The sequence below is a fragment of the Trichoplax adhaerens genome, genomic scaffold (genome assembly GCF_000150275.1).
Source record: "Trichoplax adhaerens TRIADscaffold_6 genomic scaffold, whole genome shotgun sequence".
Taxonomy (NCBI): domain Eukaryota; kingdom Metazoa; phylum Placozoa; class Uniplacotomia; order Trichoplacea; family Trichoplacidae; genus Trichoplax; species Trichoplax adhaerens.
The window spans coordinates 272,939-300,173 of record NW_002060948.1 but is presented as its reverse complement, the minus strand read 5'-3'; the positions used below and the strand labels follow the sequence as shown (position 1 = coordinate 300,173).

The window sequence follows — 27,235 nt, the reverse complement described above, 5'->3', positions numbered from 1 at the left end:
GTTAAGATGATATGCATGGTTGAATAACTACATTACTTCATTAGCATACTCTGCCTCAAAGTTATAGTCGTTTTTCTGTCTATGAACCTTTCATGACCTCTAGTTAATAGAAACTGATTCCCGGGGTTCACCGTGACATATATACGGTTGTGTTAGACAACAGATTATTGAATTAACATACTGTAGACTGCATACAATTTTATAGATTTTATAAACAAAGTACGTTGTAGAGTATCACAGTGTGGAGCATATTAGCTCATTCGGAATGCGTGAGTTACAATGTGAAAATATTTATATTTGCCGTCCGAAAAATTTAACGTCACATTTATTAATAGTCGTTAATAGATTAACATCGCACAATCCAGTATTCCTCTTTAGAATTTCTTATTAGTCATATAATTAATTTAAAACAAAACATAAATAGGCAGAGTTGTACCTTAATCAAAATATCGGATAATTAAGCTAAGATATACTCTTAGAAGCTCGAGTTTCTATAAAGTGGCTTTATTAAAATGATGCAGTAATGACTGTGGTTTACCATTGTCATTAGGCTACATGGATAAATTAATTTCTTAATCGTTTTTTAATATTCTATGGTAGCTTAAATCAACCCTATCGAGAGGCAGTGGTTAATAAAATTAATCAGGAAAATCAGGTGAATAAAATGAATTTACTCTTAAAATCAAAAAATGTTTAGTGAATGGAATTTGAAATCTGCGCACATATTTATTCTGATTATGTTCAGCTGTTTTAATGGTTATGCCATATTTAACCGAAGCTTATAAAAAGTAGTGATGTTTTTCTTTAGTACTTTATATTGTCTGTAGTTTATCTTTCAAAACATAACATAGTTTAGACCACATTATGAATAATGACAGGTGCATGGATATTTTCGATATGTCACTAATTTCTTGTAGTGTTGACTGTAATGTACTACCTACAGGTGTATGAATGAATGTTCGAATTGATTAAATTTTGTATATTGGTAAGACTTATTGCTCCAGTAATTATAATTGCTTGTATAATTTAGGCTCTTTTAGGAAAACTAAAAAGCATTGGGCCAACCTATCATACTGGACGATGGGTAAAATATGATAAATTATCAATTTTACTTTAATTACATTAAATCAATTTCATGCTATGTTGTTGCTTTATATAATTAATATGCAGAAACTATGCTGATAGTAAGGCTTATTACTTGCCCATACTATATCGGAATATATTATGTAATACAGTATTATAGAGGATGATCCAATTTATGTTAAAAGTTATAATTCAATCAGTTCTACTCTGTTATCATGTGAAGTATGCGACTATATCTGTACCGAATCAATCCTTTATCAATCTATTTTTCTTCATTTCGTAGGAGGAAGACTTTCAGAAGCATTTATACTACTTAAAGTGTCATGATGATACGACTAAAGATTATCGAGTAGACGTAAAAACATCTGTAAGTCGCTATGAATGTTAGTAATGTCTATAAGCGCTATAGAATACTTTTAAGGAGAAAAAGATTATATTATTTAAATAGCACCATGCTGATAATCCGGATATAGTACGAATTTTCCTTACTTACGTTTTGTTAATTCACATTTCTGGATAATTATTCAGCTGCAACTAAGAGGAGGCAATAATAAGGTAATTGGAATAATTAAAGGTTATCCATGTTTTTACACACTAAATGTTTAGACTAACGCTACCGTTCATTAACAATCTTATCAATTTTATATTATCTGTAAATGTCGGCATAAATGAATTTAATTACAATGTTCTTCTTAAGGACTATTCTAAAGACAGCTACCGGCATCATCGTACTAAAAGTAATGATGAAGTTGAGAGAAATAATGTTCCTAAAGTGGTATGCAGAATACTAAGATTGAATTCGTAGTCAAGAGGATGATTGATCATCTATATAGATACAGATCTCTAATGATAAGATAGAAAATAATTTAAAGTAGAGCAATATCGAAATTATCTCCTTCTAAACATTGAATATAATAATAATAGAGAATTATATCATTTCAGGCTGCGCCAAATCGAGCACGTCATAAAACTGTACCTAATAAAAGCTTTAAAATAACCATAATGTTTTACCACCGGTAAAGAAAGCTAATGGGACAGAGAAGCAAATTAAACCAAAACCGAAAGTTCTTCCTAATATAAAATCGAAAAACGAAAACTCAAAATCACCGGATGATGACCTTAGATCTCCCGTTGCTGTAGAAGATAGCCACATAGATGAACGTGATGGCGATAACCATCAAGAAAAAATGGATAAAAGTCGAACTCCGACACCTTACAGTGATAAATTCGATAGTGAACACAGTAGTAAACACTCTAGTAGAGCTGTAACACCTGATGATCAAAAATCGATGCATGATGACAATTTAATGAATGGTGCTACGAGTTATAGCGATGATGAGCATCATGAAACTGACGATGCTCTAAATAAGAAAGAAGGTGTTAGCGAAAATCATGATGATAGGGATCGGCAGTTAGAGCTACTTGAGGACGCAAAATCTGAAGCCAGGAGCAATCAGCCTTCACCAGTTGATGATCACGAAACGAATCGCGAAGTATATGATGATCAGGATAAATTGGCTGATGAAGACCTTCACGATGTAAATAAAACTCAACCTGTCTCAGCTGATGATCATGATCAACCAGATAATCAAGATCAGATTGAAAATCAAGGTCAGTTTGAAAATCAAGCTCAGTCTGAAAATCAAGATCAGCCTGAAAATCAAGATCAGCCTGAAAATCAAGATCAGCCTGAAAATCATGATCAACTAGATATTCAAGATCAGGCTGAAAGTCAAGATCTGTCTGAAAAGCAAGATCAGCCTGATAATCAAGACCAGGCTGAAAATCATGATCAACTAGATAATCAAGATCTGGCTGAAAATCAAGATCAGTCTAAAAATCAAGATCAGTCTGAAAATCAAGACCAAACTGAAATTCAAGACCAGGCTGAAAATCAGAATCAGTCTGAAAATCAAGATCAGACTGAAATTCAAGACCAGGCTGAAAATCAGGACGAAACTGAAATTCACGACCAAGTTGAAAATAAAGATCAGGTTGGAGACCAAGAACAGGCAGATAATCAAGATCAGAATGATAATGTGGCTGATGAACAGCAGCAGGAAGATAATAAGAGCAATCATGATCAAGATTTAGCAACTGCAAACGAAAACCATGGACATATCCCTTCAGATCGTAGTAATGCTGGTAGTCGCTCCAGTGGTGGAAATCATAACAGTCATAGCCATCGTAGCGATGATGACAACAAACATAGTAGCCATCACAGCAGTCATGGAAATAGTAGTCGTCGCAGTAGCCATAGCAGTCATCATAGTAAGAAAGAAAATGAATCAGTTCATGGAGATGGCAAAAATGAAGATTCTAAGGAAGTAGATGATCAGGATAAAAAATCGGTAAAGGAATAAATATAAGGCTTTATTTTTAAGTATTTAAGTAAAGTCTTGAAGAGAGTTGGACGATTAGATTAATTTGATGATCAATATTACTATTTCATAACGAATACAAAAATAGGATGTTCCTGAATCGACAAATTTTGATCCTGATGATGATGCTAAAATTTTGTATCATGCCTTTGGTGATTTGGGTAGGCGATAATAATATTAGAATTCAATCGAATAGTATATACTGCTGCATTTTTAGGAGGTTAAATTATCTTATAATGTGATAAAATATAAAATAAATTATTTTAATGTAATATAGTGAAGTGCGAATAATGATATTTTTTGCATAAATTATCATACGAATGATTAGATTCAGGTGGTGATACCATAGTTGATCTGCTGGGAGAAAGAAGACGAGACCAACGAATACAAATTTCTAAAGCATATACTTCAAAATATTCACAGGCAAGAACGGATTTAAATGGTTATCATTTGTTATTTGATTTTTTCTTACCTAGAACTATTTAAAATTTGTTAGGATTTATTAAGCGATACTAAAGTTGAATTGGGAGGTGATTATACAGAGCTTCTTAACGTGATGCTAACGGAGAAATCAGAATACGATGCAAAGGCGCTTCATGATGCAATTCAGGTTTGATGATTGATTGAATCTATGGGTAAACTTAGATTGAGATCGATATGTACAGTAGATGAAAGCTCGATTCTAGTCAATAGCCTTATGTTTTATTAGACTAATACACACTATTTCGATATTGAATTAGGGAAGTGGAAATAGAGCATCTGTTATGATTGAAATTGTTTGCAGTAGAACATTTTTGGTAAGGATTATTTATTATTTATAAATGTTAGTGTCAAACCGTAGGTCATTTGCAAATATATCTGAAATTGGTATGCTCAGCATTGTAGTAATATAGAATACCATATATAATGCTGGTTATAAATTTATTGAATAGGAATTACAAGCAATTGCTGAAGTATATGAATCTGAGTTTGGTATGACATTGGAAGCGAATCTATCTGGAGATCGCCAGTCTAGAATAGGAAAACTCTTGACATCATTTATTACGGTATAACTTATAGCTAATATAGTGAATGCTTGCATAGCTTGTGCCGATAGTCGTTACCCTAATGTGGATGTGCTACCAAAAGCTACACCAATTTTACTTATACAGCGCTTGCATTAATTAATTATTCTTCAGACAAGGAGAGAAATCAATGATGTTGTGGATGAGTCCGCTGTTAAAGATGATGTTCGTCAGTTGCTTGAGGTGAGCACAAATTCTTATTAGACTATAGTACGATAGTGGATACAATGAAGGTGAAGTTGTTTTCTCTTTCTCTCTCTATGAGTGGATATTTGTAAACAATTTGAATGTATTTCGATAAATATTCCTAAGTTTAATGGTACATAGTGCCGTATCAATGAAATGATATCATGAGAGGAACTTAATTATTCATATTAATTAATCGATAACTGATCTATGAAGGCCGACAATGAAGATTGGGCATCAGATAATTCCAAATTGAATACCACATTGTCAACACGAAACTTTAATCATATCAGGGAAGTTTGTAATCATTTTAAAGAGGTAACGTCATAAATTACTTAATGAATAATTCGATAATTATACGGGTATATGAGATATACCGGTACATGCATATTGAATTTAATCATAATACATTTGGATAACGTCTAGGAAAGTACCACTGGGGATATTTATCAAACTGTTGATGAAAAAATTCAAAGCCCAACTAATGAGAGTTTAAAGTCAATCCTTAAATGTGTAACTGATACACCGGGTTATTTTGCTGTCGTGTTACATGCTGCCATTAATGAGATGGATTTGAAAACCATTTCAAGGGTGATCATAACTAGACATGAGGTTCGATAAGATCGGAATTATAAATGCTTAATGCATTAAATATCGTTATGTTGTGAAAGCCACATTAAAATCAGATTTAATACTATGATAGTATTTACTAATATGATCGACTATCTTTTAAACTCTAGCAGGTAGAAAAGCTTGTTAAAGTAATTGTAACTGATGTGAAATTTGTTTTGATGCAGGTCGATCTAGATGATATCAAAATCGCTTACGAACAGAAGTATGATGCTGAACTAATTGATGATATTCAAGATAATATTATAACTGATAGTCAAATTATGCTCTTGAAAATGCTACTTTAAGTTTCAGGCGTATCTATTGGCAATTACTTCGTATAGGTAATTTGGATTGTATGTATGATGATACTCTAAATTTATCTACAATGTTACCCTTGTACAGTACATCGTTTAATAATTATAATCATATTATCATTTACATATTACTAAGTAAAAGTAATCCTGTTAAGTTGGAGTTAACATTACGTTCTTTTTAACGAATCTATCACAAAAGCTTGAACATGATATATCCAAACAGAAATGTAATATTTTACATCTGATTTTTTCTAATGTTTTACATAGAAAACAAATAATTTCTCAATTTCGATACCCTTAACATGACAGGACAAACAACATAAAATTGTTGCCGTAAATAGTACCGATAATTGCGATACTCCAGTTATAGTAAATATGTAATTGTAAAAGATATGAGACAATGATTAAGGTCAATCCATAAGACAAATTTAACATTACGATAAAACTTGCAATGGTCATTACATGATAGACATAGTATACCTTTTTGTGTAGAAACTACATGAAAACTGTGATTAAAAATCTACAGTAACGGACCATTTGTGATGTTTATTGCGATTGATACACGATGATGACTGTCGTAGTCCTTCGTTCATATATTCCAGTTAAACGATAAGAACAATCTAACAAATCCATAAACTGAATATGTACCTTGTATTGTTATCGATTTTTAAAGAGGACCCATTAATGATACCAGTCCATAACAGATGTAACTAGTTATGTCCATGTAAAATTACAATAATTGCTACAAAATATATCGCTACAGGTTGGAATTATTACTGTATTATATCACTGAAAGTGCTTTGCTAATCGAGCAGTTTTATAATCTGTTCTTAAATTGGCAAATTGCTGTAAAACATTTCGATCCATGGAGGCCTACAACGTCATAGGGTTTAAAATAATGCAGTTAGATTAAATTAATCTGTGCCAGTGATGTACTATTTTCCTACATTAAATGAACTACATACCAGTTGTTCTTCGCAGCAAAGTTGACGTATATTCTCTGGGTTTGTGACTAAGAGCTTGCATAGTGCGTGTAGAGTTGAAAATAATTTATCTAACAATGGTATCTGAAGCGAGTAATACACAGTGAAGTTGCTCAGATACTATAGGTACAAAGCTCATTCAGTTGTTATAGTAATGGTTTACTTAAATTGGAAGTTTTAAAAAAATACCTGGAATTCTTTAATGCAATCTTGGTAACTGTGAACGTCAGCTAAAGCAAACATTCCACCTACAGATAAAAAAGTACAATCAATTCGTATAGGAATGGAATTAGGTTTATACCATTAAAACTAAAAGCATAAAACACTCGTTATCAATATTTACCCATGGAGTTGTACGCGAATTGTTGTAAGTGATCATATAAAATTCGATGAAATCGTACGCCAAATTCTTTTAATACTTCCTCAACATTTTTACCATCTAAACAACTTTTTATTAACTTTCTTTGTAGTCTAATAAACTGAATACAACTGGAACAAGCCTGTATAACAAGTAAACTTTTTAAATTACATACTTTTAATGGGAATTTTATACAGAAAATACGCTAATAGACCAGCTAATAGCATGCATTAGTTATGCGACTTACAGGAGTGGTCAATTCCACGACGATCTTACTATCTTCTGGTCTAAAGTCAGTCTTCTTTTGTTCAGTTGACAGTATATGCTTTAACCAACTAATCGCTGCTTGAACAGATCTAAAATATAAATAAGTCAATTTTTTAGCGTTTGTTAGTTATTCAAAGATATACTATTTATCTTACTTTTCAAGTCCCTGATCAATTTTTTCTTCTAGTTGTTGTAATATGGCATTTCTTTTTTGGATACTACTATCGTAAATTGCGGTAGACCTGAAAATATGGTTGAAAAAATAATAAATTCTAAGCACAGATAATGGAAACAGTGTTATGCAATTATGTAACAGCCTACCCAATAACAGGCAAAACATTTTCGTTGAAATGTTTTTTTAATAATTGAATAATTGCGTTTGCTTGTCCGGAAACATCGTAAAAACGGCCATCTGGCTGCGTATTAGGAGACGAGCTGGGAATCACTGCAAAAATGTATCAATAAAAAATTTGCAATTGCTACTTAATAATTTTTAAGTTCTGTCCTAATTTATTAATAAACTTCAACAATTTGCATACTTTGGAGACTGATATCAATAGCATAACTAATATGGTCTAAACATAGTTTTTCAAGTAGAACTTCAAAAATCTGCCATATATAATTTGGTAAGCTCAGTTTCGGTGCAAGCTATAATAATATAGAATAAATTGTTGTATTAGTCAATTCCTTGTAGTTATGGGTTAAAAACTTTACTAAAGAAGATACCAGATGACATCGTAAAATGGCATTTCGACTTTCGGATAACATATTAATTGCTACTTCTTGAGAGACTAAAGATTCATCTCCTATACCACTTGTATCAGTTGAACGTTTTAGGAATGCTTGAGAGAGTCTTATTTAAAAAGTCAAGTACAGAATAAGACTTACAAGGAAATCACAGTATTTACAGTGCTTCATTTTTATATTTCAAAAACTTTACCCTCCGGTTGCAATTTGCCTTTTTTGATGACCAATTGACGAGTAGTACGACGATATAGAATTATCAAACATATCTCGCAAATGTTTTACTTCAACACTAATATAGTCTTCCATGTATGAACCAAATATGCTCTTTTTGCTTTTATTTACAATGCTGACCTCTGAACTTAAGTCATACTTTTTAGTGATTATACTGGTGACTTTGTGAAATCTTGAGAGAAGAAAATTGGATAACTTGATTACTGTCTTTAGAATGACAGCAGTATGTTATTATCCTAGCAGTAGCCGATAAGTGTTAATTCTACCTATGTATATACCTGTCATAGTAATCATAGAGGGATTTCAAATATTTTTCTTTGTCATTTTGGTAAAGTTTATCAAGATTTGTATGGACGTATTCCTTTAAAACAAATCGTTCTGATTATTTTGTGCATAGTAACAGTCAAATAGAATGTGATATTGTTACAGCTAATTGTTACCTTGACATGTCCATCAAAGATATTTTCAACTAGAGTTGCCATAATATGATTATAATCGCTAAAAACTTCCTTAATAATATCGTAGGCCTATAAAGGCAGTAAAGAGAAGAATGACAAGGCTAAATGACATCGATTCTTTTGAATATAATAATAGAATCTTATAATGATCATGTAAACTTCCTTGGCAACTTACTCGTTCGCAAATTCGTAAAATATCATCAAATGCGTTGACCGAGGTAAATTGATTCTGTATTTATTAGCAATTTGTTAATGAAAGGACACGTAAAATAGTTGGAAAATTGAAAAGATATTTGAGCATTGCACTAGTTCCAAATATACCCTTTGACAAGCGGTAATGAAATCTTCTATGCATTGATTATATCCCTATATCATAGAAATAATACAGACTTTCATTATGATCCGTAATATATATTTAAATTGGACAAATTGCCTTAATAAATAACCTCCGCATTTGTAAGACGTCCAATTAAAGCATAATAATAAATTACCTTGAATGGTGCTAAAGTATTGGAAATATCCTTCATTTTCTTGACATCTTTTGCTTGATGTGCTACCGCAAATTCACATTTCAATCGGTTTTCAACTTCTTTGTATTTTTCTGTTCAAGAGCAAATCATTCGCTCAATATTTAAAAAGCAATCTTAAATTTAAGGGATAATTTAGTTAATGTAGTGATAGTATCTGTGCTGATTCTTGTTTAATTCTTGTAAGATGATTTTTATTTTATTTACCATTTATTCTGCTTTTGACATTTTCAAATCTGTGAAAAGAATTTAAAATTGAATACAATCATTCATTTCGGAGTAGACTTGGCAGTATTACCAATCGTTAATACTACAATACGAGATAGATATTTACATAGCCTTGATATTACTAGCTACATACCCCTCGGTAGGCAGATCTTGAGATAGATGATATAAGTTTTGAATGATATCCGCTGCTTCGGCAACCTTGATATAGTGCATTGGATATGGCTATGTTAGTTTTGAGTTATACCCACTAAAGTCTGTCTTTACTAATAACAATTTATTTGTATCGATGGAAATTGGATGTTATTGTAAAATTGCTAGATACGATGACTTTAGCTGATTTAAAATTTTCAAAATAATAATTTTAATTCATTGGCAATTAGTATAGACCATCTAGATCGGTCAAGAAATGCTATATAACGTACTTTGTTAGGATCTTCAACAACGATAACCAGTGGATCTCTGTCTGCCATGTATTCAGAAAAGTAGGACATTAACTTTTGTGCCTCGACATCATGGGATCTGGGCATATTAACCCCTTCTAATTGATCACCGACATGGACAACTTTCGTCGCTACAAAGTTTACACGTTGATCCAGATCTTCAAAACGATCAATGGCAGTCTAGTATTATTGTTAGAAGAATTATACACAGAGTAAAAGGGACATCATTAATAAAAGCACTAAGCTATCGCTAATTTTGGGTATGGCTAGCTCACTAATTGACACATTAGTTACATGGAGTAGTGGATAATATTTAAAGTGGAAGCCATAGAATAAGATTAAATTAAAAGCATTCTAATTCAATTTCGTACATCTAAGGCCTTTTGCAGTGATTGTAATCGCTTGCGATGTTCATATTCTTCAGTTTTGCAAGTTTCTTCTATTGCATTAACTCTATTTTCTGTGCTTTTTAATACACTTTGTAAGCTATCAATAGCTTCTTCAAATGTTACATGCAAAGCTTGAGGATTGAAAGATTCCGGCTTGCCACGAATTCCGCTACCGGTTGATGAACGCGAGATTCGCTCAATGAAATCTTTCAGATCGAAATCGTTCTGTTGATAAATAATAGTTTAGTAAAGACGTTATTACACGAATTGCCCAACAAACTGAATCAGGGAGTTACAAGAAGAAATTGTGTTTAGGTATAGTGATTGTCGTCATTACGTTGTATTACTCGTCAAGGTCAAAAATCAACAGAAAGTTGATATCAACGCTTGTCTATTACTCTATCCTTTCTAGCTTCTAGTATATAGGTCTAAAGACTGACGATGAAGACTGTTTTTGACCTACATGACAAGATGGAATAACAATAACGTGCTTCTTAACATTGGTTCTAAAGTGGCCTAAAGTATCTTGATATCAAACAGTTCGACTATAGTATTGCATGCTTTCTATAAGCTTGTCAAAATCGCATAGGACAATCTATCCGTAATTTCGAGTAATTTTATTAATGATAGAATTCCATGTCATTCTAGCATAACTAGAAATTATTTCCGTCTACAATCTACACTATGCACAATATTACCTCAAAATCATCCACAGTAAACTGCATTATTGCGATTTCTTAAGTTTTTAGGTGCACTCTAGAAAGTTGGAAAAGACGATTGAATCCATTTTACATGATGCAATTTAAACCTGTTGAAAAGTTGCTGCCTGTCCTACTTCTAGGCAGCATATCAAAAAATACTTTGCAAGCATACTACTAAATCATCATGACTTACACTTTGCAGCTAGCATAATCCAAACTTTTCGATTGGATGTTATAGAATAATTGAGGAATCAATCTCCAGTTGAAATCTGTCGTCTAGTACTGTCGTGTTTGGATGATTGGAATGGCGAAGTGAAATCCCAAAGTTGGAGATGGGCCTGAGCCTTTTTTCTCCTTGACAACACTGGACAGTCTACCCATACTGGAGTAGTAGTAGCCCACTACAGTCTGGGCACGAAATCATGACACCCCTTGTCTTTCTGTCCTTCCGTTTAGTATTTTGTCAGCCATAAGAGTCTATGGTGCAAAATATCTGTCGCTACCGGAGGCTGGTGGTTAGGTGATATCGTTGTCCTGTTTTAAGGGTCCACATTTTGCAAACGTAGAGTACTGTATGGACAGTAGACAGTATAGTATTATCAACTCTAACCACAGCACTGTACTGTACATTTGAGTGAGTGTACAAGTGGATATATACTATTTTTCTATAACCTGTGGCTGAGCGATGGATTACTAAAGTGATTTCGAGTAGTCTCCTTGTCGTAACTTGATGATTTCAGTAAACGCATTTTAAGCGACATCTATTTTACACATTTGAATACAGTATTTTGTAGTACAGTACTGTACCAGGGACTTCTGAGGCAGATATGATCTCAGCATCTGTCTTGCCGTCTGTCCTACTAGCCACTGACGAGTGTACACAGTACAACCCGATGCTGTAAAACCCGATCAAACGGTTGATTTTGGAACCCGAAATGAGTCCAATCGCTATACAAACACTGTATCAGGAAAGAATTACTCAAGACGAATCTCTCCTTCGAGTCCGAATTCAAAGTCGGGTTTCGGCTTGGCTTTTTAAGGTCTTTCGTACTAGCTATTACTAGGCGTCTGCAAACAATTCCACATCATTTTGGACACCACTCTACGCTGTAGTCATTTCGAGTAATGGCCTCCTTATTTGTTACACTTTGAGTAGTGAGATTTCAGTCCTTAATTCCTCTCAGAAGTCCCTAACTACTGTCAGACAGTCCTGAGAAAGAGATTTTCTATCTTTTAGCAGTCCCTGCTACCGTTGTAAATTGTCTAAGTGAGAAAGGGGCGTGTGCTATAAGTACTAGGGACTACAAATAAGTCTTCATTCGATTGCTAATGACTAAATCAACGGCTACTAAAGGAAGGAATGATACAGTATACCAGGGACTTTGAAGGTTTGCTCTTATTAGAATTTCCTAAAAGAAATAGTATGCCAGTAAACAGTATACTGTACAGTATACTGTATCAGAATAGAATTACTTAAGCCGAATCCCTCTCTCGAATCCGAGTGCAAGTCAGGTTTCGGGTTAACTTTTTAAGGTCCTTCGTATTACTAACTATTACCAGGCGTCTACAAACAATTTCACATTATTTTTGACACTACTCTTTACTGTACCCATTTAGAGTAATGGCCTCCACATTTGTTACGCTTTGAGTAGCGTAGCGAGACTTCAGTCCCTAATTCCTCTTCGAAGTTCCTAGTACAGTTGTAGATTGTAAGTTAGAAAGGGGCGTGTGCTGCTAGTACTCGCGACTATAAGTAAGTCTTCATTCGATTGTTAATTAGTTAATCAAGGATTACTCAAAGAACAAATGATACAGTATACCAGAGACTTTGAAGGTTTACTCTTATTAGAAATCTCTAAAAAATAGTACTGTCGAACTCGCTGACAGTGATCGATCTCACCATTGATTTTTCAAATTTTAATATTGACTCGTATTTATCATGATTAGTATTGAAATTTGGACTACCATGTTGACACTGTGATAGTACGCGTACAGTACTGTATAGTGTATAGTGTTCAGTGTACATTGTACATGGACGAGAAGCGCGCTGGAGAAAGCTTCGTAAAAAGATCGCACCTTTGATTTACCTATTAATTTAATAATGAATTAATTAGAATCAATAAGTAAATCATTGAATCTATTTGAGTACCGCACTATACTGTTGTTAGTAGTAGAATTACTACTATAGGATCCATCATGATGGAGATGCTGCCATGGCAACGTAAAGTCAATCAGAGAGAAGCAGTTATTAAACTCGATGCCTAAGTCAGACAACTAGGCATCGAGACTGTCTACAGAGACTAAATCGATAGGGGTCGCAGATCTGTCATGAACCTTCCTCAGATGATACTCCATTAGGCAGTATGATGACCTCGGTATTAATTAACTGTAAATAGGCCAATGATCTCGGTGCTTTCTTACCGGCGCGTGTGGTTAACCCTTTAAAATCAACTTCATCGACGAGATAGACGAGTATCATTTTAAGCCAAGCCATTCGAGTAGCTTGGGCGTTATTGGTAATCCTAAACTCTATTCTTATACTGTGGTTAAAATTGAAAAATTGGATCCTGCTTGTTTGTTTTGTTAAATGTAATGACAGCATACTCTTGATCATTTGTCTTTCTTATGTTTCAATCCAATGTGCCTTTATAAACTGTCTTGCAAATATTCAACTAGGGTTAGGCGTAAAAATTAAAATTTCAAGGAGGATGCAGTTCTCTTTCAAAGTGCTAATATTGGTATAAGGTTTGCTCATCCTTACTCCTTGTAACTTCTACATTTTATCTCAATGCAATGACCGATAAAATTTCGAAACTTATTCATGCCTTGCTTATATAAATTCTGTAGATTGAAATTAGTCTGCGAGTGCTATCATCATCCTATTACCTCCTTGAAAACTCAAGCTCTATTTGTAGTACTGCCGTATCCTATTTTAAACGAAAATTGACCCAATCTTGTTTGATTTTAACGATTCCAACGGCAGATGGTGAACATGACTGAAATGAGGAAATCAAACAGCATTTCTTATTTACCAGTCCATCAAATGCCAACTCAATATCGTGAACCTTATATTTTAACTGGTTATCGTGAACCATGCTCTACTTGCAAGAGCTGCTTAAGGTAATTTATTCATAAAATTTCTACAACTTTGTAATATATCTCGTGGAATAAAGGGTAATTAACAGTACTCTTTTTATTGTAGTGTCATAATATGACATCAACTAGGATACTGTATGATAGGTAAAAAACTAAGTAGTCAGATCAAATACAGTATAATAGCGATGAAGCTATGGGCATACAAGCATTGCACAGTTTACGTGTATTAACTGTAGAAAATAACCTCGAATTGACTGTACTGTACTTGTATCTGTAAGTGCTTGACATTTTTAAATCAATCATGATATCCATTTGATATTCTTTAATGTACGTTGCTGTTGGCTATGCATTCAAAGATTTGTAAACTTATTCTTCATTGCTATGATCATTTTGCAGATCGTTAATTCGAGCTAGCAACGAAACTTTAAATGTTTGGACGCATTTCCTACCAATTATTTACTTTTTGAATAGAGCCATTCAATTCTATTCAAATAATGATAGCGGCTGTTTCGAATTTCAATATTATCCTTTCATGCCAAATTACATTGGCATTATATTCTATCATTTGGCCAGCAGTATTGCACACTTGTTTTGTTCAATGTCCATAAAATATCGTCATACATGTTTCTACATCGACTATTCTGGTATTTGTATTTATGCTATGGGTGCTGGAATTACTTACTATAATCTATACGTATTACCAAACGCGCCGACCAATAATTACCCATTGTCACAAATTGCCTTCACGATATTATCATTTGGTGTATCTTTAAGTGTTTGTTTAGTATCGTGTATTTCAAGACATTATTGGAGGTCAACAGGAGCGGTCATAAGAACAGGAGCTTTTGCAATTAACTTAATATTCAATACAAGTCCAAGCTTGTGGCTCTTTTGGCAAAATCAATTGCCTTCAGCAACTCATCTTGTTCGCCAATGGTCGTGGTATGTAGCAGCAATTACCGCTTATGTTTTCAAAATTCCTGAGAAATTTGCTCCTGGAAAATTTGATGTCATTGGTCATAGCCATCAATGGTTTCATGTATTTTTAAGTTTAGGAACTGTGGAGCAAATAAATTCTTTGGAATTTGATGTAAATGCATGTAGGCCAAAGTACATGCCGTCTGATGCGCCAAGTTTCTTTATAACCATTGGATCAATGATGCTTGCAATTCTTTTGAATGCATTGATAGTTAGTATTTGTAGCTACAAACTAGCTAGGCATGCCAAAATGGATTAATAGCTGTGATATAACGTTGTAAATGATGGATACCAATGGATAGTACCACTAATGACCCAATCTCAAAGACAAAGTACAATGTATCAGAACTCAGTTAGCCATAGAGAATCATTTATTATTTTAATCTTTCTTTATAGTAACTTATTTGAAAATTTTCCGGTGCTAGGTTACCGGACGTTTCATAATTGTATGGTTGCTATATTGTGGTAAATATATCACTTTTTATTTACTAGGACCTCTTACTCGTTATTTTTGGTATGTATCTTTTATTTTTATAGCATTACGCGAAGCCACATACGTGCTGCTCTAAGCTTAACGACGTAAAATGTTTTTATAAGTCAATATTACTATTTTATAATAAAGGGTAGCTTTGATAGGAAATATTTACAACTATGTTTCAATGACTGTTATTACCACACTTATAGTAGTGGGAGGTTTGCCATTTTTACAATTTTCCGACTGATTAATAAAGAAAATACATCTTACCACGTACAACAATCATCATTGATTTGTTTACAGTTAGACAATAAAAAATTAAACTATTATCAACATGTAGCTATGCTACTGTAAAAGTGTCGTCGTAGTCATAATTTAAAAGCCATATTGATAGATATGAAAAATATTTATCCGATAAATTGAACACTGAAAACATATAGCCTATTGAGTAAGAGTAGTATCAATCTTTCTAAATTTTCAAACGAAAATAAGATGATAAAATATGAGATTATAGCCATAGTTAAGTGATAGCAGTGATTCTTTGGTCGTTGCGGACCCAATTTTGATGCATTTAGTACAGATATTCGCCGTTCCAATTTGATGAGTTCATAAAAAGTGGATTGAACTATCAATCAGAAATGAATTGAATATGAACTACAATACCTAATAAACATAGCGAAAAGGTCGGATAATGTATCACTACTTTTTTTGGTAAAATATTTTCCGGGCATGAGATGATCTAATCTACACTCCCATCATACCTACAAGTACTGCATATAAATAACGGTATATTACCGCATTAAATGTATTCCTATCCCAACCAAATGATGTTCTTGCTGCAAAACCTCATAATAAAGATCAACTTCACAGAAATCTTTTAAAATGAAAGGATAGTAGACAGGTCAAACCATATGGAAACACATCCATTAGAATGCTGATCACATTACTTTTTATGATTATACATTCGACATTAAAATTATTATAACAATGAATTATTGTTCTACAAACTCTAATTTAGGTGTTATCTTTTAAGTTTGTATGTAATTTGTGAATAACAAATCTCGATAGACTTAGTTGTAGTAGCTCGATTATTCGAATGTAGGCATAGATCATTTTCTTGTCGATGGTACTACTTTACTTAACCACTTTCTCTGAGGCTTTATGTAACTGGGAAGTAACAAAGTCGAGTGAAATTATTCGAGTGAAATTGAAGACTATCTAAAGACTGCTAAGGGGAAAATTGAGTCGTTTCTTAGTTCGACAGTTGTAGTATCTTGTGTGAGATTCTAGTGGTTTTTGACTTAATTTGCATTTTGATAAAAACTATGTTATTTTTTGGATTAATTCTGTGGAAAATACGAATTGAACTGACCACAGAGACAAGGGGGGCTTTCTGTATGGAACTGACGTAATAAGACACTGGCCAATGAGAAGAAAGAGTCGTTGGCGTCTCGTACTTCTATTCTTTATTAGGATGTGCAGTTGTGCACTCTCATATTTTATAAAAATAGTCAAAATGGAATCCAACTTTCAGTATACAGTATCTACGAGTTGTCTTGATTGTAGACTCAAGACTGATTCTATACAAGTTCAATTTGATTTTGATTTTGAAGCGTTGTTCATCTCCTTGTCCAGCGTTAATTAAATAAAAGTCAGTTTAGTTTAGTTTATATAGTGTACACTACAACTGGAGTACAGTGCTGTACAGTACAGTATTCTACACATTGCCTTTTCATAGTTTATCCTTCCAAGACGTCTATAGTACTGTACAGTATGAGCACTGCAGAGTGAGTAAAACAACGGCAACTGAGTGTACTGTACTGCACTGTGCTGGCTGTTCAGTTGGTATCATAGCAGAGATTTACATAAACCTTAGTGACCTCGCCAGCTTCCATTCAATTTCATCTTGGGTTGCAGCAACTTGAGCCGATTTTGAGTGCACCTCTGGGCGATTGATCCTGCGATTGGATCATCCAACTAATATTGTTTGAAGAGAGATCTTCACTTACAGTTTGTTGATATATTCGTATAGGATTTTATTCCATTGAGGATCGTCTATATGAAATTGCTGTTGTAATTATCATTATTGAAGGAGAATCAACATTGCGCTATGGGTGCACCAATCGCAAGATCAACTTGTCATCGAGATAACAAGAAAACCTTTCATCAAAAGCTATTGACAGCAAAACAAATTCCAAGTTTCTATCGAGAACCGTATATACTATCTGGATATCGCCCGTTATTCTCAGACCTTTCAGTTTGCTTTCGGTGAGAGTTGTAGAAACACGTGTTAGGAAATGAAGAATTTTTATTGATGGACAAATTTCCTAAAAGAGCCAACTGATGGCTAATGCTATGATATTGAAATACTGTGCAGTATACATGCCACTTTTTAAATCTCTTACCATCAATATTAAACTGACCCTTAAACACGCATTACTAAGTAGTCTGAGTGATTTTATATCCTTACAAGTTGCGTCCTTATTCTCTTTCAAATGATCATTACCTACTTTTTTTTTTATAATACGGTATGCAATTACTCGTATAATAATTAGAATCATTCAATTTTTTTTCCTTTTACGCGTAGGATTGTCTTGTAGTATTTACAGTAAACTTTGATTAAACATTACATGTACTGGAGCTTTGACTAGACGGCTTCACTTGCAGTAGTATATTAATATTTACTACAATATGCATTCTAATTTCGCTCGCGGTGCGTAGATCTTCAAAGATTGACAGATGAAATCAACTGGATTTAAGATTTAGTACTCATTGTCATTTCTATAATAGAAATTTCCTTTATTGTGGCACTTATAATTGTACACAATATATATAAAATACAAGTATGATTTGTTACTACTACTACATAGCACGTACTTATGATACTAAAGGAGAATATTTCTTTAAAAGAGTACAGCTTTAGCATAGCTTAGACCGGTAAAAATATTACTTTTTAGGGTCTTTAGTGTCACTACAGTTACTTTTTCATGCCAAATTTTGAATTAGGTTCTCTTATCTTTGACGAAACTGAATAGGTATTGAAAGTAATGATTAATTATATATTGGTAGTGGGCTCTCATATGCTTCCATGACTGGATCAGTCATTAGATTAAATAATTAGTTTATAAATTACGTGATGACATCAATTAAGTATTTCAATCATTAAACTATTCGAGTATTTGGTATTGTTCCCTATTTAATATGCAGTATATTATATATGGAGGATTGGTTACTGATGCTCTACATCCTTTTGCATGTAAGGCATACTGTATGTTGTACAGTGTACAGCTATAGTCAGAAATTAATTTAGAGATATTCCTTCAATGAAATCTCTCTAGCAGTCCGTGCCCGCAGTTGGGTAAACTATTTTTATAAATGAAAAAAAGTTCTTAATACGCTAATACTTAATGGTGCACCAGGAAAGAATATTTATAGCTGTCGTTTGAATACTTTACATATTATGAGTAAAATGACAATTTTACAATTATTTAAGGATAAATGTAGCGTGTACCATTATACAGTATGCTATAATATTGCTTAAATGCTATTTGCAGCAGATACGGTAAGATATAACGCACAAAGTTTGATTAATACTATGAGTATATCGCTGTTTGCGAAGTATGGTGTGTGTTAGATTACCATTGGCACGTATAGCATTCAATTCATATCATGTAGTATTATTTAATCCCAGAAACATATGGTAATTAGTGAATCAAAATCAAGTTTTCATTGAAATGTTGATATTTGAACTGAGCTTGGCTTAAAATACCAATCAAAATAATTGTAGTAATTTACCATATTTTGGTTTAGCTCAGTTGCTAGTATAAGTATTTACATTACACTCCTATACGTTCATTAGTTAGTGTATTTCAGTTTTTGAGGGTAGGTGATAAAACTGTAGGTGAGTACGTGCAATTTTACATTACGATAATTAAGCAGTTGATAATTTAATTTCATTATTTAGAATTTTATTGGCTTTGAAACGACTGGGAGCTCTGCCTTGATGTACAGTACAGTAAAATTACGCCAGGCTAATAAACTATAAATTAAATTTACAATGGAGATTCTAATTCAATATTCTAATTCAATATTTAGTGTAATGCTGTAAATTATAGTGTTGTTTATTTAATATCTTACTTAATGCGTATATCGTAAGGTAAAATACACACACGAGTAAGGTATTCGTATATCTTAATATTCTATGATTGATCGTATGCTTATTCATGCAATACGTATATACGGGTACTCGTATGCATTATACTAACAGCAACAATAAATTTTTTATCTTCAGGTCTTTATTTCAACGGACAAATGAAACTTTAAATGTATGGACGCATCTCATCCCCTGCTTATATTTCGCTTTTAATTACGTGCAATTTTTCTTAAAGAATGATATATCGGACCCATATGTACGCGGAATAATCATTACCGCGATTGGTTCATGTGGCTTCCTTGGCTTTAGTAGTGTAGCACACTTATTTTGTTGCCTGTCAGCAAATGTCCGCCATACCTGTTACTACATAGACTACGCTGGTATTTGCTTATATTCTATATGTGGAGGATTTTCTTTCTTGTTTTACGCCAGACCTGCGCTCGAAGCAGACAGCGATTGGTTCTATCGTCATAGAATATTGTTCTTATCTATTTCTGTAGTGATATCTAACGTTATATGTCTCCTCACGTGCATATCTAGACATAAATGGTTAAGATTTCGCTACCTAATTCGTACTTTAGCGTTTACGGTACCTTACTTTTACAATGCTCTCCCGTTATTCTATCGCATTTCCTCATGTCCTGTTGATGCTTGCAATCCTGAAGCCTTACGCTATTATTATCTCAACTGGTTTTGGTACGCTATGTCATTTGTGAGCAATATTGCTAGGCTACCAGAACGCCTAGCACCTGGCCAGTTTGATATAATCGGCCATAGTCATCAATGGCTTCATATTTTTTTGGCATTTGGCAATGATGCATTCATAAAAGGTATCATGAGTGATTTCACTCATCGTAGAAATCAATTATTATTAACAAGCAAGGTTACTGATCTTTCTTATGAATTTACTATTGTCATTGTTGGTATATTAAATCTCATGGTTATCATAGCAGTTTATAACGCTTTACTACGTAAAGGCAAGTTACATAATCAAGCTGAAGAAGAAGAATATTATGCTTACACCTCATTGAAGAAGAAATAAAATCTCAGCGAAATATGATGAAGATTAAAACTGATATCATTAGCGTCTTAATACAGTAGCCTTTTCACTTTTATCTTTCTACCAAAAGTTATGTTATTGCTGAATACATCGAATTACATATTTTATTCCTCATTTGCTTTTTCCTGTTTTTACTCCATCTTGAAATAGTTAAGTAATTTTATTGAATGCTTGCTCCATGCAGTCATTTTTAACAATTCTTGTGTCCTATAGCCCATAGCTATGCAATTAAACTATATTATAGCAATACCGAAGATACGTAAATCCTGTACATCAGTATTAAAAATAAATACAACGATGACTAATACTGATGGCGTACATTACAATTTTTAGGGATAAATTATTGCTTGTGCTTTAAATTTTCTTTCAGGAGCATCAATAAGATACTACTTCCATTCCGATAAGTATTTGGAATAAGGACGAATATTGTACACTGAAGATAGCCTCGTACAGGGTTAAGAATAGTTTATTGTCGATAACGACAACAGTACCAATTTAAATTAATGTTAAACTCCTAAAATTTCTTGCAATAATATTTAACAGATAAGTATCTGATCGCTCGGCGATGATAATTATTATAATTTATCCTCAAATTTTGTCTCTATCTTATCAATGAGAAGTAATGTGTATTTGATGCAGTATTGTATGAAGGCTCATTGATCAATAAATTTGTTATGTGCCAAGATTTCTGTGATCACAGGTTTATAGCTTTATAAGGTAAAGGCAGTATGCGTTGCATGTGAGATTATAAAATACGTATATTCGATTTACTAGCCACACTCTAAGCGTAACATCCCTATTTAACATCATAAGGTAAAGTCTGCAAAAGTTTGCATAATTTTCTTATTATAATGTAAAACATATTGACAAGATTTTAAATGAAAGCTGTTCGCGGACCTTTGTACCAGTAAAAATTAATGGTTCGTAGTAATACCGATTACAGTTTATCGGACTATAATCTTACTAATTTTAAAAGCGATCTATTACGCAATCCATATTCAGCTGGCGTTGCAATTGCACCATGATGTACGCATATTACAGATATACGGAACTTGAGTAGAGAATTGAAGCTTATACAGTGAATTTACTGTATAATAGCAAGCGGAATCTGTAAAATTAAGCACTACATAAATACCCAAAATACGTATTAATAATGTAAAGTGACAATTCGTGCCATCAGACCTTATTCTGTTGTTATCTCCTACTTTAATTTCTTATAATAGATCAATGGTTAAGCTAATCGAAATTTAGCTGAATGGATAAATTTTTTGATTACATGTAATGTGAAATTTATCAATATTTCAGAAAATATAATAGGATTGAGTGCTATATTGTCGGGAATAAGCTTATCGGTAAACTGATAATTTGTAGATAAGTATCTTTTTATGATTTCTAGTTTGCTACTGTTCGATTAATGGATATAGCATCTTAAGTAAAGGAACGTAACCGCTAATAGTTACTTAATATTTATTGAAAAACGTAGTATCAAACGTGTATAACACAACCTTAAGAAATTTCAACAATTAATAATATAATAACAACAAGTCTACGCACAGTAACGTTCGACGTTTCCTTCCAGTGCTAACAGTCGGTAATACGCCGTAACTCTAGCCACAGCGTTGATCGGATTAATAATCAAATCTTAATTAATATAGCAGAAAAAGAAATAAAACAATCGGAACAAATATTAATGCTATCAATAAGTCGTGATTATATGAGGGAAGAAATATATTAGTCATAATTCGAATTTTATGTGACATTAAGTATGCCCACATGTGCTCAATTTATCAGCCCCAAATTTTCCCAATAGCATGCAGTAAAATGTCTCATAGATTTTAGTGGGGTAGACTCCTCAAGTGATCTTATCAATGTCATAAACTTCTTGATACAACGGTAGAGTTTAAAATCCATTTATACAAATTACAGTACGGACATCTTATTTGTACAGGACGTCATAATGGCCAGGGCGATACAGTAAAGTAAACTGTGGAGCGGAATGTTCCGGAAATCGATGTTTGGAAAGATCATCATCCGTATGGTTCAAGTATACAATCTCAATAGCCGTATTAAGGAATCCTGTTAAAGCGATAGCATGAATGTGATCGCTTTCTTTACCAATAGGCTCAACTTCGTAAGAACAAAAATCCTTTACTGATTGATATCCATCTATAAAGTTTTCAAAAAATTCTGCATTAGTCTTTAAATGGGCCGATGTCAATAATCTGAAGTAGACGACGAAGTAATTTGATAGATCTCGATCATTAAACCATTCTACCAATTCATCGTTAGTGCAATCGTCTTTACGAACATTCTTTAGCAAAGTAAGAACCTATTTTCGATAAAATAATATTCTAGTTAGCAAAAATCAGTATGCCACTCATTAGTAAATTTCAGCTTTTGTTTTAAATCGGTTAGTACATTTATCTCCAAGTGTAAACTGACATATTTTTAGACTCTGGTATCTGTTTACATGTAATTTGAAGATATACAGTAATGCATAGGAATTCGAGCTATTGCATGTAATGATTGCGTAAGCAGGAAGAGTCGAAAAAAAGTGAATAATATGGCTGGCACAGTCTTTAATTGTCATTTAATCGAAAATTGATGTAATCGGTACATCGAAGAATGATTGAATAGCAAGTTGACATTATATTATATCCATTTTGATATGAATGCTGTTCAAGAAGAAGATGTTTATGGTCGATATAAAATTATAAATATAGTAGATTTTATAAAATATTTAGCCTATTATTTATTACTCACAGTTTGATGGAAATCTTCAATGATAAAAGCTTGATAGCCAAGTTCTATTAATCGGTCTTTGCTTTCTTCGATGACTTTGTAAACTCTAAATCAGAAGTATTGATATAATTTCAGATATTACTAAAGATCAAAATAAACGTAACAACTGTAGGGAGCAATTTAACTTTAAAACAGGCGAGAATGTAAGTTTAATTAATTACACTGATTGTAAATTTAAGAAACTATTTCAGGCCCCTAAATAAATTAAAGCAGATATGAAGCGGGCTAGAAATAAGGAGATTGCACCTAAAAGTTACGGCTAAAAATGGCGCACTTTACTTCGTACGTATATCTATACGATATATAAATACATTGTTACTTAGTTGATAGTCTCTTGCGACATATAATTAATTTATATGACTAAAAGTAAAAATTAGCTAAAAGCCATGAATGAAGTCATGGTATTGATTTTCGGGAAATAATTTAAGAAATAACTATTTAAGCGTTGATATGTAAATTGTACAGTCATGGATTTTTAGAAGAAAACCGAGAGGTTTCTTCTGGTAGTCCATGGTACAGTGCGGCATAGATATATTACGGAGCCACTTTGTCAGCGCAATAGGATTTCAATACGATTTTTAATACGAAAATATAGTGTCATAATGCACGTATTTGTTCAATACTATGCAAGTATTACTCGACGCAATGTACGATAGATGAAGCATTTATCACTCAGTTGTTAAACTTCTACTATACCTTGAACTTATCGCTTTAATACCACTCATGTTAGGTAATACAAGTAATTCTATGCCCGTCTTGATTACACTAGGTTATAACCCGAATCAGTGTATACCAGTTAACTATTATATAATTATATTCATCACTTTATAATGTACAATCGGGTTGGATAAGGAATTATTTGGCATAGTATTTCCGCGAAGTTTTTAAGCGTCATGAGTAGACTAGTGTGTCCATTGGAGTATGTGGTATCTCATGGATGATGGATACAATACAATATCATAAATGTAGTTATTCTATTTAGTAATAGTCAGTATCTAGTTAACAGCTTTGTAGTAGAATAATATTTTTGAATTGAATTTATTTATTGCATTCTATTTTCGATATCATTGAATATCACAGTGTCGTGGCAGCCAGCACTTGCTTATACAACAGATCGTAACTGCATTCAAACTGCAGCAAGAAATTATTTGTGCAGGATGTCTACTTGACTAGCTAGCTTATCAGGTCATCTCCTTGGAGTTTCAACATACCTATGATATTCATCGGGATTTTGCTTAAGCATTTCCATCAATGAAATACCAAAAGCTCTATAAAAGCAGTTACCATCACGACGAGTTCTCCTTATCCATCGATAACTGGAATATAATGATCGTATTTTGCCTTGGTAAATAGCATCGTCCGGAGGATATTCTTTAGCCAATGAGGCTATGTCCTCTTTATGGCTAAGTAACGGTACAGATTCTTCTATCTCTTTCCTTATCAGTTCCATCTGATCCATGATCTTTTGATCTAAGTTTTCTGCTTCGGTACTTGCATCCATTCCAGTATTTTCTTGTGTTGATTTACCATTCTCTGCTTCCATGTCTGCTTTCGTCGTCGATCCTTTGCTAATTTTTAAAGTTTTTACTTGGCTAACATTGATCCTATCGAATAGGTAAATAACGCAGGCAGTTTACAGTAGACTAGAATCACTCGATCGTGTCTTATTACAGTGTCATCGAAACAGGTCTGACTTTACTCCAGGGTCAATTCATTCTTTGCGGGTCATGAAACGTTGAAAAGTTGCATAGTGTGGCCTTGAGATCCCCTAGAGACCCTCCAGTCAAGTTGGAGGCCAGGCCCTAATCTGGTACCGTCAGCTGGTAGAGTCAGCTTGTAGAGTGTTGTACTGTACTGTACGTTGCACGCCTCACTCCGGCTCACGTCAACCGCGACACCACTGTACTGTACTGTACACTTGTACAATGTACAGTACAGTGTACAGTGCACTACTGTACAATACTGTACTGTACTCTGGTGTGCGATGAAATATAGTGCGGTCGGACGGACAGAGAGGACGAGTGCAGTCATGGCTCGTCCACCTTAATGAGATGGGTACGCAAACACGCAAACGTCAGTACAGAGGATAGCTTATGAATATAATCTGGTTTCATGACTTGGATACTACAAAATACGGAGCTAGCAACCAGGAAAATTTCAAGATTTTGATTACATGTCGAACAACGCATGATATTCAAAAATAAATCATGAAGCAGTAAAATTAGAGGATCAAATAAATGCAGTACGTAGCTCTAGTTGTTGTAATATACAGCCAACAAGGAATATACACGCACTAGCTCAGTTGACAGCCATTTTACAACAAGACAGATGGATAACCGACATCACAATTTTGCTAGAATGCAGTTGATTAGCATTTCCACGATAGCGACGCTATTTCATCAAACTCGTAAATTATGTCATTGAATGAGCTGATAGAGGAGTTTTCTTTTCTTAATTTTATGTCTTTAGGCCACGATAATATGTATACAAACGTATTGTACAAGATATACTATCCTGTGATTATTATTTAGTTTTTACATTAAATGGTAATAATACCACGTTGTAATTTGTAGATTTTTTAAAGCCGGATTAGGCTTAAATTTGATACTTCCACTGTATTAGTGATAATAAATGATAGGAATTTCTTTTATACATAATCGCTCTTTTATACAGGTAAAATAAGAACTAATAAAAATGCATAATTCTACAGTACTAATACTGTCAATGGGCTCGCAATATGGCACATAGTACAGTACAGTAAATAGCAATAAAACATTAACTACAGGAAATTAATTAAAGCTACTCAACTTTCAGACGCTATATTTTCTTAACCTATTTCATATGGAATTTCTAGCAACAACTATAAGTGCTACAGTATAAATTGGCGAGATAGCAACTGCGTTCCAATCGATTGTGATCGCTATAGTAAGCATGGGCGTCTGTAATAATGTAATTATAGACGATACCATACTTGTAATGGCTAAATGGACGCGATCAATAATTTCGCGATATTGTACTATTCCGTAAGTTATTGCGAACTTACGTACACAATCCAGATCTTAAGTGTATCTTACAGGTAGTAATGCAATAGCTAGCATCCTTTGCATTATTGGTCTATTGCATATGATGTCTGAATCGCCATAGCTTAACTAGGCGCGCTTTTTTTCCTTCTGTATACGCTATATAGGTTACGGGTTTTGTATACTGGGCATACGAGTATAGTAAAAACCATTCCTAGTTATATTTTTACTCTCAATTGCTCCTGATCTTAGCAGGATTGAAGTGAACACTAGAATGAATTTAATTATAAAATATTGCATCTAAGACCATCTATTAATATTTAGTAGCACGATTTAGTACTATAATAAGTGGAAATTATTTTACATTATTTTACTTTGCATATTGTATAGTGTCTATACTGGATATAAAACAAAGGAACCGTAAACATATCTTGGAGTAAATAAATGCATAACCATGCTTTATTGTTCGAACGCTTGCATAATCAATTATGAATAGACCGTAACAATTTGATCGGGGTAGTACAATCTTTACTCAGTGCTACTCATTATAGAGTCATCGATGCTATTCTAAATAAAGATCGCCATCATGTGTCGTCACATTTCTCCTTTGATCTAGACGCTAAAATCATGTTTAAAGGTTCTCCTAAAGGATGTTATAAGCTGGAAGGTAAAGAAATTTAAA

General features: G+C 33.3%; 4 protein-coding genes across 4 annotated transcripts; 2 read left to right on the top strand and 2 right to left on the bottom strand.

The window, feature by feature from the left end:
* Window positions 1-6,426: 6,426 nt before the first annotated feature.
* On the bottom strand, window positions 6,427-10,993 carry TRIADDRAFT_57065 (uncharacterized protein; the record flags this gene model as incomplete). The annotated part of the gene is made up of 20 exons (XM_002113140.1): window positions 6,427-6,513; window positions 6,606-6,707; window positions 6,813-6,871; window positions 6,967-7,123; window positions 7,229-7,337; window positions 7,404-7,490; window positions 7,570-7,693; window positions 7,788-7,896; window positions 7,975-8,101; window positions 8,189-8,398; window positions 8,505-8,587; window positions 8,667-8,753; window positions 8,860-8,913; window positions 9,006-9,050; window positions 9,176-9,285; window positions 9,419-9,447; window positions 9,573-9,661; window positions 9,862-10,059; window positions 10,251-10,493; window positions 10,967-10,993. 20 exons carry the CDS (start codon window positions 10,991-10,993, stop codon window positions 6,427-6,429), a joined length of 2,136 nt encoding a protein of 711 aa, XP_002113176.1.
* Window positions 10,994-13,961: 2,968 nt separating this feature from the next.
* Window positions 13,962-15,302, top strand: TRIADDRAFT_57064 (uncharacterized protein; the record flags this gene model as incomplete). The annotated part of the gene is made up of 2 exons (XM_002113506.1): window positions 13,962-14,089; window positions 14,462-15,302. 2 exons carry the CDS (start codon window positions 13,962-13,964, stop codon window positions 15,300-15,302), a joined length of 969 nt encoding a protein of 322 aa, XP_002113542.1.
* A 2,386-nt stretch (window positions 15,303-17,688) lies between these two features.
* TRIADDRAFT_15474 (uncharacterized protein) lies at window positions 17,689-20,641 on the top strand (the record flags this gene model as incomplete). The annotated part of the gene is made up of 2 exons (XM_002113505.1): window positions 17,689-17,786; window positions 19,810-20,641. Coding segments are annotated over 2 exons (930 nt in total), but the record flags the coding sequence as incomplete, so codon positions are not given.
* A 2,026-nt stretch (window positions 20,642-22,667) lies between these two features.
* Window positions 22,668-25,034, bottom strand: TRIADDRAFT_27059 (uncharacterized protein; the record flags this gene model as incomplete). The annotated part of the gene is made up of 3 exons (XM_002113139.1): window positions 22,668-23,060; window positions 23,495-23,579; window positions 24,745-25,034. The coding sequence occupies 3 exons, from the start codon at window positions 25,032-25,034 to the stop codon at window positions 22,668-22,670; spliced, it is 768 nt and encodes a 255-aa protein (XP_002113175.1).
* Window positions 25,035-27,235: the final 2,201 nt, after the last annotated feature.